At 34.5% G+C, this 16,325-nt stretch overlaps 1 protein-coding gene across 1 annotated transcript; it reads left to right on the top strand.

The window, feature by feature from the left end:
* Nucleotides 1-2,187: 2,187 nt before the first annotated feature.
* Nucleotides 2,188-5,023, top strand: ZFP40 (Zinc finger protein; the record flags this gene model as incomplete). Its single annotated transcript, XM_035731115.2, has 2 exons — nucleotides 2,188-2,975; nucleotides 4,828-5,023. The coding sequence occupies exons 1-2, from the start codon at nucleotides 2,329-2,331 to the stop codon at nucleotides 5,021-5,023; spliced, it is 843 nt and encodes a 280-aa protein (XP_035588538.2). The 5' UTR covers nucleotides 2,188-2,328.
* Nucleotides 5,024-16,325: the final 11,302 nt, after the last annotated feature.

Below are 16,325 nucleotides of genomic sequence, written 5' to 3'. Positions count from 1 at the left end.
TAAATGATCCTACTACCGTAACCATTCATCTCATACTAATGTTTATTTTAATTCTGAAACATGTTTGCCAATATCTTAGTGCTAAGTTATTTCGATAGTGTAATAAGATGATGAAGATTATCAGAACTATGTGATGATGATATATTAGCGCAATACATTTCGAACAATCTGATCACACTTAATATACTTGTTAAGAATATTTATCTATATAAAGAAGAAATAAATGGTCAACTAGACTAGAAATGGAGGGTAAGCGGTGACAAGGCTACTAAAGAAAGTGATATGAAACCAGTTTGAAACCTCATCACTTCCACATAATAATGATAATAATAATAATAAGCTAATATTGCCAGGGTAAGTTTAAGGTGAGAACAAACTATTTTTGAATACATAAAGAGGGTTAGGGTTAGGGTGTGGATTTTTGTATGGTTAAGGTTTCAGTTATTCATATCACAGTGATAAATTTCATAAATAAACATCATCTTATATTCGCTTTTTCTCTATTCTCTTCTAACCCCCCTCCCCCCCAATATTTTCTTCTTTACCCACTCTCTCTCTCTCTCACACACACACATACCCAAGTTATTATTAATCTCTAAAACAAAATTCATTTCACTTACGCTTTAAATTTATATTGGTTTAAACATCAAAAATAATTGTTATGTAATATATGAGTGCGTGTGCGTGTGTGTGTGTGACCAGTATTCCCTACTCTTTTGATTCATTTAACTTGATTCTCCCAATTAGTTTATCCAAGGGATAAAAGTTAACTTTTTATCATAATTAGAAAGGGAGGGAAAATCAAGTTATGATGTATATACCATTGTATACAACATGTATGTATGTATGTATGTTTGTGTGCATTTGTGTGTAATTACCTGATACATCAAAACCATCATAAAATGAATATAAATAGGGAATTTGTATAGCTTCACTTACCATCTTTTATCAGAGCGAAAACGGGTTTCATACACTTGAAAGTATAAAAAATAAAACTAAAAGAGATATGTCTTATTCATTTAATTTCTCAACGCCAATCTTCTCAAATGAAGCATCTATTCAATTAAATGGTAAGTTGATTTCATATCTTTGAACTAATTCTATATGGATTCAATTGATATTTTGATTGAGATTATGAACCGATTGTTGTTAGACCACCATTGAAAATCTAGAAGCACTAAACGGTTGTCTCGTCCTATTGTGGGACTCCTCAGTATTGGGCATCAACAATTCCGCTCACGGGATTCGAACCCAGGACCTTCGGTTTCGTGGATAAGCGCCTAACCTAGTGATTTATTGCCTAACATCAATCGGTTCATGATCTTAATCAAAAACTTAACAATCTCCACAACCCCTAACACTGTCGATTGATTTTGTTTTTACTGGAATCTTCCCATTGATGTTAAGGGCTACAATTGATCAGTCTGTTATTGGTATGTGTACATACTGTGCGTATTGCCTCGATATAGCCTTAAGTTACAAGCACTATATGTAAAGATGGATAGTGACTAGCATTGGAATCCAGGAAGTGCGTTTTGTCCCATCTGGGACTCGTCAGCTGGATGTACCTGCATCTCAGAGTTGATGTCCACTCTAGGACTCGGATCCAGTACCGTTCGCTTCAAATGCCATCGCGTTATCCACCTAGCTACTGAGTCCTGATATGTATAGAGTAAGAAATTCAGATTAAGATGAAATGACATTTTTATAGTTAATTATTATGTACTAAAGGTTAATAAATTGTTAATCTTCTTTTCTTACTTATGAAATTTAGTAGTTAAGTTTCAACTTCAAATTTTATAGGCCAGAATACGGAGAAAAACATGTACCTATCTTGAAGATACAGATCTTTTATTTGATCGGACTTTTATTTGAATCCATCGATAGAAGGAACTATAAACCAATGTAGATATGAAGAGGAGTTCCTCTTGTTAATAATTTAACTGAAAATTCCTGTAGTTAGCTGATAAGTAATTAGTCATTGATTTATAGAATTTTTCTGGACTTCTGAAAGATAAGTAAAATTTTGAGATAGAAGATGTAAAGTGGAGTATCTTAAATTTGTGTAACTTTTCAGTGGTTATCAGTATGGGGTTGTGGAGATTATGAACCGATTGTTGTTAGACCACCATTGAAAATCTAGAAGCACTGAACGGTTGTCTCGTTCTATTGTGGGACTCCTCAGTATTGGGCATCCCCAATTCCGCTCACGGGATTCGAACCCAGGACCTTCAGTTTCGTGCGCAAGCACTTATATATATATATATATATATATATATATATATATATATATATATATATATATATATATATATATATATATAATATATGTGTACATACAATATGAGTATATTATTCTATCCATCATTCTTTGATATACATTTCTTTTCTTTTGTAGACACTATTACTACACCAGATAACCTTTCTCAGTGTTTATATTTCCACAATAACTTTAATCATTATTCAAACTTTCCCAACTGTTTATTGAATAATTTAAAATTGGACTCATGTACAACGAGTCAAATCTATTGTAATGATAGTGGTTATGAAAGTATTGATAGTTTGAATAGAGTGAATCAGTCTAAACAAAAAATTTCCAAATTAAAATTCTCAATCGATTCTATCTTATCACAATCACCATCAATGTCATCATCACCATCATCGTTGCCATTAATCAATAATTCTAATATGAGTAGTATATTTTTTAAAAATAATGAAAATTCTACACCATTAATTAAAACAAATAGAACAATTGAATGTTTTAATCAATATAATGAACAGAATAATCAATTGAGTATGATTGAAAATCAATATTTTCTTGATAATGAACAATTATACCCAATGGATTTATCCATTTTTAATTGTAAATCATCATTAATGATGAAACAATCAATAAAAAATGTGATAAAAACAACTAATGAACAATATAATTGTCGATATTGTGGAAAATCGTATTCACTGAAATCGTCAATAAGGTAATTCATTTGATTTAGCATATTAAATTTATTATTAGAAAAGGGTTTTTTGTGTGAAGATTTTAGTCATTTAATAATTGAATTCATGAGTTAGTTGAAGTTAGACCACCATGAAGGAACTTGGAAGCACTAGATCGATAGGCACTGGATTCGAATCTCATGGGCCGGGATCATAGATGCTCATTGGTGAGGAGTCCCATATTAAATTTAAAGAAATAGTTTTCATAGGTGAGAAAAGAAAAGAAAGTACTAACTAACAGTAAGTGTTGTCCTAGTTCACAACTATTGAAAATAACAGTACTGAGTTATATTCATATCTAAGTTAACAGAAGTTAATCACTTAATTAAACTACCTTAGAAGGGGTTTCTGTGAATATTATAGTAATTTCAATAATTGAGATCATGAGTCAATTGAAGTTAAACTACTATGGAAAACCTGGAAGCACTGGACGGCCGTTTCGTATTATTGTGGGATTCCTCGGCAGTGCGCATCTACGATCTCGTCTCGCGAGATTTGAATCTGGGTTTTATTCAATATTAAATTTATGGTACAATATACAATTCTCAGCATAAAGTTTTTGATTTCTTGATCGATCCTGACGATAAATATTGAGTAATCACCAATTAGATGTTAGCAATTCAGTAATCGACATGTGAATAATGTAAATTCTTTTCGATGTATATTGCCAGCAATCCTAATGTCTTTGATTGTGCTCTTTCCTAACTTGTACAGCGAAAAGTCGTGAACTTTTCATAAACACAGTTGAATAAGTTGTGCAATTAATTGATATAATAATCTGTTAAATCAAATAGAAAACAAAACAGATAACTTGTTTGAATATCTAGATGGCAAGAATAGGTAGCCAAGATATTTAAGTTAACTGCCTATATATTAATTACTTCCTGAATACACTTACTAATTGTCAACGTTAAACAGTGAATAATTTACAAGCCACTGAAAAAGGTTTGTAGTGCGGCGTCGAGTCGTGGTTGACTATGATCACCACTATAGGAAGACTACGTGCCAGTTAACCGATAAGATCCCCGTAGGCCAAATATCAGAAGGCAGTTGATGACTGTAATCGAGATGTATTTGTTGGCGATCTCGTGCTATCGAAAGAATACCGAGATCGTGCCAAAGGAGTACAAGTGTGGTTACTGAGCATAACCGAATTCGTGCAAGTTCACAATCAACGGAAGAATGTATGTCTTTAGTACAGTTAAACAAACAAGTACAGTAAAACAATCACTGGTACAATTGGTTATAATAATTATTGTTTCCATTAAACCAATCGCGTTCTCTTGATAAAAGTAGGTCGCTACAGGTTTTCTGGAGATTGTAATAATTTGCTAGTTGAATTCATGAGTCCATTAAAGCTAGATCACCATACTAGGACAAAACAGACATTCAATGATTCCAAGTTTTCCATAGTAGTCTACATTTAATTGACTTAATAACTCAACTATTAAATTATAAGCATCTGTTCAATTATTTTATCGAACAAGTAGTATCGTTTGAATATAAAACATAATGAACTTTTATGTATGAACAATCATAAATTTATGCTTTGTTAAGAGACAGTGATAGATTATGATCATTAACCATAGTATATATATATCACTAATCTTTAATGGAAGCTACACTCTAATATGTAACACTTACCCGGCTGAGAATGCTGAATGTAATGCATTTGTTGATCAATGATAAAGTTGAGAATAATCTTGATCGAATCTTATAGTTGCTGATATTGAATATTGAATATACACTAAGAATGTGTTAAGTATTGATTATTAAATTATACAATATCAATGTTTTTCATCTTTTTGTTGTTGTTGTTGTTGTTAACTTTAGATTACATGAAGCAACGCATACATTACCATTTCATTGTCAAGATTGTGGTAAACGTTTTTCACGTCCATGGCTTCGTGATATACATTATAGAACGCATACAGGTGAAAAACCATATGAATGTATTATATGTGGCCGACGTTTTGCTGATCGTTCAAATATGCGCGCACATCAACGTGTTCATAAAGAACGAGAATAATAGTTGGTAATTTGGTTAATGGAGTCTCTACACACTTTTACAATCAAATTTCGAACTAATGAAATCGGCAAATTGGCACACAGTGGAACGCAACCAGACACTTCGTGTTGACGGTTGGTGGTATTTCAATTTTATTAGGATCTTTCAGATTAGGCCGTGATTATGATTACTTTAAGGAAACTGTTAGTTATATGTATTGATAATAATTAATTATGGCACAAACATAGTGACTGGATATGTTTACACTCTATGCTGACAAACTTCGTCTTTTTGTCGGTTAAATAATGACCCAGTCTTTTAAAGGTTAGTAATTTAAACTAAAAAGATAAACAAGTTTTCATCTCCCAAACATGACTAGAAATGGTGAACTAAGCCTAAACTTTAGATTATTAACAGTTTCGTTTCATTTTTAAAGATGAAAATCAAAATGATTGAAAGATATCAGTTTCAGTTTGACTTCAGTATATCTTTGATACATATGAAGCTTTTCTGAAAATATCATGATCGGTGAGACTATAATTTATGGACGAACCAATCAGATATAAGATTACCAGTCTGAGGTTTTGGCGCAAAATTCACCCATCCATTTGGTTAAGTAGCGTTTTGACATCATAACCGATGTCAGTTCGTGATAGAAACCATAAATCTAATTCCTAGCCCTAACTATCAGCTGTAAATCATAATTCTAATTCCTTTCACTGGTTTACAACCCTCATATAGTCCTAGTTATTAGGTGGACGTTTTCAAGGTCACTCTAGCTTCACTCAAAGGTTGTCCATAAATTATAATCCCACCAAAAAATCTCCTGGAATAATTTGGAATGATAAATTTGCTATCACTTCATAGAAAGGTCTTGCAGTTATTCACACTGTACTTCACTGAATATTCAGTTATTTTCCTTAAATATCAGATTGGTGAGAATCTCTTGGGTAAGCGTTTGTCTATACATACCACCCAGATATTGAAGTGTTTTTTTTTTCAGCAGAAAGATTATAAAACTAGAAGCAATACACAAATAGATCATAGATAAGCTAAATAAATTTATGTATTTATAATGTATATGAATGTGTTTCTCTTGAGCTTCATATACCCTCTAGATGAGATAAATACAGATCCAGAATTCATCAGAAATGAACAAAGGATAAAGATTGAGTTCAATATTTATGAATGAGTTGAATTAAACAAAGATCTAACTGTTATCGTCAGTCAGTCAGTCAATCAGTCAGTCAGTCAGTCAGCAACAAAGTAGAACTTCGTACGTACGTACATCAGTTCGAGTTACAGTACAAATGGTATACAAATCCGAGAACGGTCAATGGCCCTATTTAGGGCCCTTTTAAAAATTGATTTACCCAATTGTTTTTGTCTTCCTTTAATTAATCCAAAAGAAAATTTGTTTTCTCTATGGATGGGTATAATAAATAAGTTTGTATGTTTGGTTTCAATTTGTATTAGCTGTAGGTAAATGGTATTATATTTAGCTATATGAATAATATCAAACATGGTTTATTCACAACCAATTCTAAATAGATAATGATAGTACTTCTGATGTAAATTTCACTGATATTAAAGATGTCACAAGTGTTTGAAGTTTGACAATATCTTAACTATTAACATCTTCTATAATCGAAACGTACCAACCCAATGAAAACAGAAGTCTGAAGTGAAGAGATTCGAAGATATATTTGATAGTCTATCGATATATCAAGAGGTGACTGTTCTAAACCGGCTAGCAGTTGTAAGAGAAGTTGAGCACAATGCATCAACTCGTGATCTGGTGCGCCTTTAGTTAAGTGAGTCCATCAAAACAAATGTGATCAGCATCAAATGTCGAAGATTTACAGAGCTAGTGATTTTGAGGATTTATTTACCGCTACAATATGATCAGCCACCTAAGAAGAAATACCGGCGAGACTATAATTTATGGACAAACCAATCAGGTATAAGATAATAGGTCTCGAATTTTCACTCATTCATTTGGCTGAATAAAGTTTTGACATTATAGCTGATGTCAGTTCGTGATGAAACCGCCAAATCTAATTCCTAACCCTAATTATCAACTGTAAATCATAATTCTAATTCCTCACACTAATTTATAACCATCATTTGATACCGGCCATTAGATGAACACTCTCATGGTTACTTCAGCGTTGCTCAACGGTCGTCCATGATTTATAGCCTCAGCGAAATGCCATTTTGCTGGTTAGCGGCCTATGTTCCATTGGAAGTAACAGGAGTAAGTAAGCAAGTATGTAAGAAATGCCATTTTAGATACAAATTAAGATTTTATCTAGTTGTGTAATTATAGTCGAAAATTAAGCAATAACGTAAAATTCATTACAGTCATATTGACTAGTTAAGACCCAATATTACAAACAGTGTAATTATCTGAACTGAATTAATCCATTCTTATTTATTTATTTATTTTAACACATAGATAGCGGTACAAGGAGTCACCAAATATATATGCGCCACACAAATCTCATTCGATATGTGTGAGGGCTGTGATACTGCCTGGGTGCCCAAACCGAAGCAGGTGGTTTTCTTAGTGGGCCACTTCCCGAGCCTTCGACCTGAAGGTCTGATCCACAAGGCAGTGGAGCATCGTAAGGAGATGCAGTCCCATGGAAGCCGGTGACCAGCAATTGGTTCATACGCCATTTGTTCCAGCAGGATACTGGAGCCCATGTGCACCATTGGTTTGGAATTCGGTTAAAGCGCCGGACATTCGCTTTTCGTCCTCTCATTTTCGTAAACAACACTCCCGCCACGAGAAGGCAGTGAGTAGGACTTCCCTGGCAGAGGCTATATACGGGTGGCCATGTGAGAGCATTTGGAGAGGGAGAGCGGACTCTCCCCACTCTCGGCCGTACCAGGGCATTTGGGGGCGATGAAATAGTGGATTCAAAAGTAGATTAACTGACAATTGTATTGATTTAGATAATGCCTAACTCATCGTATTGTATAATATTGTTCGTTATAATATGATACATTCTGATTTCTCCCAAGTTTGAAGACATTAAGTGTATCATGTCACAATATCATACATCAGTTCTGTGGATAGTGTCTAATTGTGATAGAAGTTAACCTCTTGCAAAGAGATTCGTAAAACCTATAGTATCAAAATATTAGGTCCTTGGAGGTAATCAACAGAAAGTTTTCGATACAGACTTTAGAATAGCCGGTACTCATGAATAAGAGGTATGTGAGACCTTGAGGAGACTAAAGTTCTCCATAGAATTCGGACCGATATCATTCAGTATAACACGCAGAGATCATTCCATTAAACTATTAAGACATTCAGTAGGATTGATATGTTCAGATTGACTGATCAATGAACACTAACCAATGTCATCTGTAATATATTATTACTGATCGAATTCTGTTGGTCAAGTATGTCATACTTGAATATTTTATTGTATCAAGAAATAATCGGACTAATCGGATTCCAGAAATTCATGTATTATTGTTCATTAATATTGTTCAACATCACCCAGTGATCAATCAATTGTGAATACATCTCAGTTTAACAACAGGTCAGTCACGGCCAGGATATCCCACTGGTTACATCTCTCACTGTGAAGCTGGGTGACACAGGACCAAATTTGTCAGGGAACATCAATTCCCTGAAGATTACAGGTACAACTTGTTGACGTGTACCAAATAGCACGAAACCCGTGTCCAGAGTTTCCTGTTGACTACCTGCAACCACGATCCTATCTCAACATAGTGCACGCAATGTCGAGTCACCTAGACTAGTGGCCATATTACAACTTGGTCAATAACATTCGATCTGCACTAAGAAGAATCTGACACACATGACATTGATCACCACCCAGTGATTAATCAATTGTGAAGGTAGATCACTACAATATTGGTCGCTTACTTGAGTTGGCTGATAATACAAAGTAATTGTTTCCATGATTTATAGTTGACACAGCTAGTTATATCATTACTAAATTATACTATAATTATTGAAACTACTAACCTTTTAAAGTTCAAAAAGTGCGGCTCTTCTGAAATGGAAACACTCATATGCATATTACTAATAATACTAGTCCCAGATCAAGGAAACAACTTTCGAGCTAGATAGCCACAATGACATTAGCTAATAATGCTCAATGACTCATAACTAAAGCAAGAACAATTAATTTAGTACAATAAAACGAGTATAGGGTTGTGGAAATTGTTAAGTTTTTGGTTGAGATCATGAATCAATAAATGTTAGATCGCCGTTGAAAACCTGGAAGTATTGAACGACCGTTTTGTCCTAAACTGGGACCCTTTAGCAGTGCGCGCGCGAGATCGAAGGTTGTGGGTTCGAATCTCGCAGGTGGAATCATCGGTGCGCACTGATGAGAAGTCCCATACACTGGGATGAAACAACTGTCCAAAATAAAATGAATTTATTGTATTTCGCAGTTCTTTATCAGTTGCTTACAACCTAAACATAATAGGAAAGATAGACAGTGGCTAGCAGTGGAATCCACGACGCGCGTTATGTCCTATTTTGATACTCGTCAGCTGGATATACCTGCATCTCAGAGTTAATATTCACTCTAGGGCTTGAATCCAGTACCGTCCGCTTCAAACCCTATCACGTTATCCATTTAGCTATTGAAAGCTGATAGCCAATTGTTTGTGTAATTAATCTTAAAAAAGAAATCAGTATACATATTTTATGTATCATAATTTCGGAAGAGTTCTCACCAATGCAGATTAATAAAAAGGACAATAAATATGAGAAAATGACTAGAGGTGTTCATATGTTAATCAATGTGAATTTTCATAAGTATATTTATTTATTTATTTAAACGCATAAACATTGGTACAAGGAGACACCGAATACATATGCGTCACACAAGTCACTTGATTTGTGTGTGGGCTGTGATACTACCTGGGAGCCCAGACCGAAGCAGGTAGTTTTATTAGGAGGTCATACCCGTAGCCTTCGACCTACAGGTCTGATCCATAAGGCAGTGGAGCAACATCAGTAGATGTAGTTCCATGGTAGCCGGTGACCAATAATTGGTTCATACACCATTTGTTCCTTCAGGATCCTGGAGCCCATGCACATCATTGGTTTTGAATCGGGGTTTTCCAACTCCCCTAGGTGGACTCTCCGTGTCCACCAACTCGGTTAAAACGCCAGACATTCGCTTTTCGTCCTCTCAATTTTGGAAACGACTGTAATGCCGAGAGAAGGCAGTAAGTAAGACTTCCGTGGCAGTGGTTGCACGTGGCCACTTGAGAGCATTTGGAGAGGGAGAGCTCACTCTCCCCACTCTCGGCCGTACCAAGACATTTGAGGGCTAGTTGAATATAAGAACATTCTAGAATAAACAAGTAAGAACGTAGGAACAGAATTATTTGGAAATAATATATATTTATGTCATAGTTATGTAACTCAAATCAAAATTAAATAACTGAATACAGATCAGATAATAGGTGAGAATTAATAATTATTGTCATGAAAAGAAGAATTAAGTAGGAACTATTTATGAATGAGTTCATTATAGCAATGCGAGATTGACAACTTCATCATTCTGGATACATATATTTTGTTTAAGTTTTTTGATGGCAGTTACTTCGGCAAATCGTAGTAAATTTGATGTTCTCTGTGTATCATTAATCTTGAAGGATTTTGAGACGTCAACACCATGACCAGTGTTAAGCAGATGGTTTGTGACCGTAATGCTGAAAGTGTATCGCCTCTTCGTATAAACTTTTGTTGAATGTTCTCAGTGATGCTGGTATTAACCATCCTTTCTGTACTCTGGCACGTACCAGTAATATGGTAGATGCTATAAATATGTTATATACCAGGAATCGACAAAAACTAAATACATTTTATCAAACACCGCCTGTAACCCTTCTAGAGATAGTGCCGGTTTCAAGACCGGATAAAGTAGGAGGGTTGGGCATAGGGTGAGCAACTTCATCCCGTAGAAAAAACGTTATCCAGAGTAAACAATTTAAACCATGTAAATTTTGCCCTCCGAGTTGACGGAAGAATTATGACGCCTCATGATGAATACCAAGATTATTCGGAAGTCACGAGGTCGGTGCCACTTCTAACAACCAGAGCAACAATTAATATAGGTACATGGAATGGTCGAACAATGTAGGACACCGGGAGGACCAACCAAATAGTTCCGAAAATGAGGAGATACAACTTGACGGCACTCGAAATCAGTGAAGCCCGTTGGACTCAAGCTGGACAGAAAAGGATAGATTAAGAAGAGATGCTTTTGTACTCTGGTTACGAAGAGGGAAATGCTCCACACACTCAAGGAGTTGCTCCGATGCTGTCCATAAAAGCACGTAATGCACTTATATGATGAGAATCTCATGGATTCAGGATAATCAAAGCATTCTTGGAAACAAAAAAAGGAGGGAATCACAATGAATGTTACCCAATGTTATACACCCATCAATGAGAGCAATGATGACAAAAAAGATTAGTTTTACAAGAGACTGTAATCGATCATAGTGAAATGCTCAGAAAGCGACCTGAATAACCTGATGGGAGATCTAAACACCAAAGTCTGAATACACAACAAAGGATATGAAGATATCGTAAGACGACATGGACTGACTAAGAGAAAGGAACGAGAATGGTGTGTGATGTACAAATCTATGTACATTCAACGAAATTATTATAGGTGACACAGTATTCCCGCACAAAACGCGTACACAAAGCTATACGAATCTCGTCGATAAAATAGAAATATTCATAAGAATTGTAGAGTTTTAAGATCATTCTCATCATCATGAATTCACAATCAAAAACCGTTTATAAGATGATATACTAGAGTTAGATGGAGGCTATTAATAGAACTGATGAGGCGTTTCATCGTATTCGGGATTACTTAGCTAAAAGTAATTTCATCCCAGTGCTGATGTTATCACTAAGACTAAAATCCTGTAACTATTACGTCAAACACCAATTCGTTATCATTAAGTCTATAATACTGAAAACTGGAAAACAATAAACCTAATATATATAAGGATTTTGTAGGTTCTTTTCTATCTGAGGTGATGAAAAAACTTGTTTGAATAAAGCCACTTTCTGTGGTTACTTTCAATAATAGATAAATTCACGAGTCCATTAAAGCTAGACCACTATGAAAAACCTGGAAACACTGTACAGCCGTTTCGTCCTAGTATGGAACTCCTCAGCAGTGCGCATCCACAATCATACAGGTGGGATTCGGACCCAGGAACTCCGGTCTCGTATGTGAGTGCCTTAATTGACTTATGAATTCAACTATTAAACCACTACACTCTCCACAAAACCCCCCTTCTGATGAATATTTTTTTGTTTGAAAATTGTACTCTATGTAATTACACTATAACAGTTATTATTTGAATAGTTGGAATCATGAGTCAGTTGAAGCTAGACCACCATGGGACGGCCGTTTCGTCCTAGTATGGAACTCCTCAGTAGTTTGCATCCATGATTCCCGCTCCTCGCGAAATTCGAACCCAGGACCTATCAGTCCATCCAGTACTTCCAGGTTTTCAATGGTAGTCTAGCTTCAACTGACTCATGATTTCAACCATTGTAATTATTATTTACACAGTTTTATTTATCAAAGCAAAGTATTATGAGAATCGATTTTTGTTATTTATAACAAACTGGTTAGTAATGAGAAAAATATCTACGTATCCAAGTTACGGTTAATACAAACAGATTTCCGAAAAGAAAACTTCCACACATTTATCAAACATAAAGAACTCTAATCAGATTATGACACAAATGAGTAATAGTCACATGGGAATGAAAATGTTGAGATCAATGAAAAGTGGATGATATTCATTATGAATGTGGTCTGCATATAACTAGTAAGCACATCATACATATCAATTTAAGCCATACAAGTGGAATGTGTGAAGTCTTCAATACCATTACAGAAACTCATCCGCATCACCATCACCATCACCATCACCATCAGAATCAGTATCCCATGAGAGAATCTCAACACAATTTACACTCAACAAAACACAATTCAATAAATAAGCTGATTATGAATTATTCTATTTTGTAACAAGTTTCTTCTATGTATATAATTAGATCAGATGAATTGTTGACAAATTATCATTGATTTATCCAATGAATAAAGAAATGATTACGCAATCGAATTCTTAATCTCCAACGTTCAAATAATAACAATACTAGACTATTTAAAGAATATGAAAGGGGAGAATAGGAACACAATCAATGAATTCGATTAGTGAATTGGTCACGTGATTTAATTATAGGTTATCAGTTGAAGGCTTAATTCGATCTCGATTGAGTCCAATATATATATTTATTTATTTTAATATATTTGATGAGAATAGATTAAGATGTACATGTGTTTGTGTTTGTGTATGTGTGTGTATATGTGAGTGTGTGTGTATGTATGTGTGTATAGAGTGAGGTTGAGAAGTGTTCAGTTCATTACGAATCAGTTTCCAATTCAGATATAACCAGTGTAAATGGATCATACAATTAACAAGAAGAATTTTCCAATCAAGTCTATCTGAATGTTAATATCAGGTTACATATTGACGAGTTGTCAATATAACAATGAAGCGATTAGTTCGTTGTTATGATAATATCCCTGTTAAACACTATTCGTAATTAAACTCAACTGGTGTTGTTTTATGTGTATATTCCGATTGTTATTTAGGACTGTAATTGTTCAGTTTCATGTTGGCATATGTGCAGAGTAGTGGGTTCGAGTTCCGGAGTGAACATCAACTAACTCTAGGATGCAGGTATATTCAGTTGACGAGTCTCGAATAGGATTAAACGCGCATCTTGGATTTCACTACTAACCACTATCTATCTTTGTTTGATATTCGCAATTGTTTATCTCTACGAACTCTAACAGTCCATTCAATAATTAAAGGTTATTGTTTAAGAATCATTAGAGACAAATTAACAATTTCTAATCATCTTCATATATAAAATCAACCAAATTCTTGTTCAGTCATTGATGAAATCAATAAACTGATTTGACCCATATGAATAAAGTAATTAGGTATAATGGAAAATAGTAAACAAACAAGTTGATGAGAATGTTTATTTAGGAACAATCAATATGATTCAAAAATAACCATCATCTTATTAAATAGAAACTGAATTCTTACAATTTCGTTGATGATTTGTCGTATAGATGGTTTGAATTGTTGAATGTTGAGATTACACGATGATCAGTATTCATTGTTTTTGAAACAGCTAAATACAGTACTATTCAATGTAATAGGAATCTAATTGAATTTGAAAAATAGTTCATGAAATTCCATTACTTCAAATCTTCGAATTGAATTAACTCTAAAGTTGGCTTTACTTTAGACATGTTCTCATTAGAATACTCAAAGTAAACCTAGTATTAACCTTACATCCTAACTACATTAACTTTCACTGGTCATTTAAACAATCTCCACAGTCCTGTACTGATATATGTATAGCAGACTCAGCAATAGTAATTCTCAACATACACAAAGGGAAAAGCAAGATTCTTCGATACAACACAGTATGCAACAATCGAATCACACTGGACACAGAAGCTTCGGAAGATGTAAAAACATTTACATATCTGGGCAACATCATTGATGAACATGGTGGATCTGATGCAGATGTGAAGGCGCGGATCGGCAAAGCAAGAGCAGCATTTTTACAACTGAACATCTGAAACTCAAAACAACTGTCAACCAACACCAAGGTCAGAATTTTCAATACAAATGTCAAGACAGTTCTACTGTATGGGGCAGAAACCTGGAGAACTACGAAATCCATCATCCAGGAGATACAGGTGTTTATTAACAGTTGTCTACACAAAATACTTCAGATCCATTGACCAGACACTATCAGCAATAACCTACTGTGGGAAAGAGCAAACTAAACTGAATTAGACTCTCACGATTGAGAGTATTTGAATCCCAGAACTAACGCAATTTAACCAAGAAAAACTATGTGAGCACGAATGAATGTATTGTATTTATAATTTGAAATCAAGAAGTTATCAGTTACAAAGAAATCAGCAGTTCATAAAAACATCACATAGACCCTTGTCCCGTTATATTAATGAATCATTCTAATGAATCCATTGATTAGATAATGATTAAAAATTTCTTAGTGTTAATTCACTGAACTGCTAAAAGTAATTTTCACCTATAAGCTAACAATTTCATCGGTTATTGAATGATAAACAGAAGTTAAACAATGATTACCTTTTACAAATTTTAAATATTAGATAATTAAACAGATAAGTCAATGATTAAAGTGTGAAAACTATTAGATTGCTCACAATTGATCGGTCACTAATCGGTGATCAACGTCATATGTGCACCATGTTGAGATAAGATGGTGGTCGCAGGTAGTCAACAGGAAACTCTGGACACGGGTTTCGTGCTATTTGGTACTCATTAGCAAGTTGTCCCTGACGGATTTGATCCTGTATCACCCAGCTTCACAGTGAGAGATGTAACCACTGTGATATCCGGGCCGCGAGTGACCTGTTGTTGAACTGAGATGTATTCACAATTGATTGATCACTGGGTAATGACCAATTCCATGTACGCCAAGTCCTTCCTAGTGCAGATCGAATGCTATCAACCAAGTTGCAATGTGGCCACTAGTATAGATGATTTGGAACTATTAGTTTGTGGTTCAACGTCATTATCTATACCGAACAGACTGAAGTTGAAAATGAGTAATATCGAACTCTAGCCGGATGGTTTTGATGGTTAAGTGTTAGCCCAGAGACTATTAATTTCTGTGCTCGATATCTGAAGGAATTGCTGGAGCGTACTTTCAAAGAGTGTCTAATCCTTTTTAGTTTCCCATGGTATCTCGACTGATGTAAATCAAAGGTGAACGTTACTTGGCCATAAAAATCATCCTCAAAAAACCCATTCATTTAAATCAGGATCAGAATTCTAATCACTGTAGTTAGTTAGAATTAAGTTTGCTTTTAAACCTATTGTGATGTATGCTACTTATGTTGACAGATATAAGTAGTACGTAACACAAATCAGAAGTAGAATGACTGGCATCGGAAGACTGAGAAGATTGAATTGAAGAGAACAGTAATGTATTCACTTTTATGTATGAATAAAGTACAATAATTCATGAATTAATAAACAATCATAGAAGTTATACAATCCAGTTCATTTTACCAAGCTTATTGTATTATCATTCAGTTAGTGGTTATTCAGTATTTGAATTGGATAAATTTCTCACTTTAGAATATCAAAAAATTTATGAACTGATTAACAAGCTGATATAAATGATATTTTTCTGTGCAAA

This window comes from Schistosoma haematobium, chromosome ZW (assembly GCF_000699445.3).
Source record: "Schistosoma haematobium chromosome ZW, whole genome shotgun sequence".
In the NCBI taxonomy this organism is placed as follows: Eukaryota; Metazoa; Platyhelminthes; class Trematoda; order Strigeidida; family Schistosomatidae; genus Schistosoma; species Schistosoma haematobium.
The sequence above is the reverse complement of the archived record's forward strand: the minus strand, read 5'-3'. Positions and strand labels throughout refer to the sequence as shown.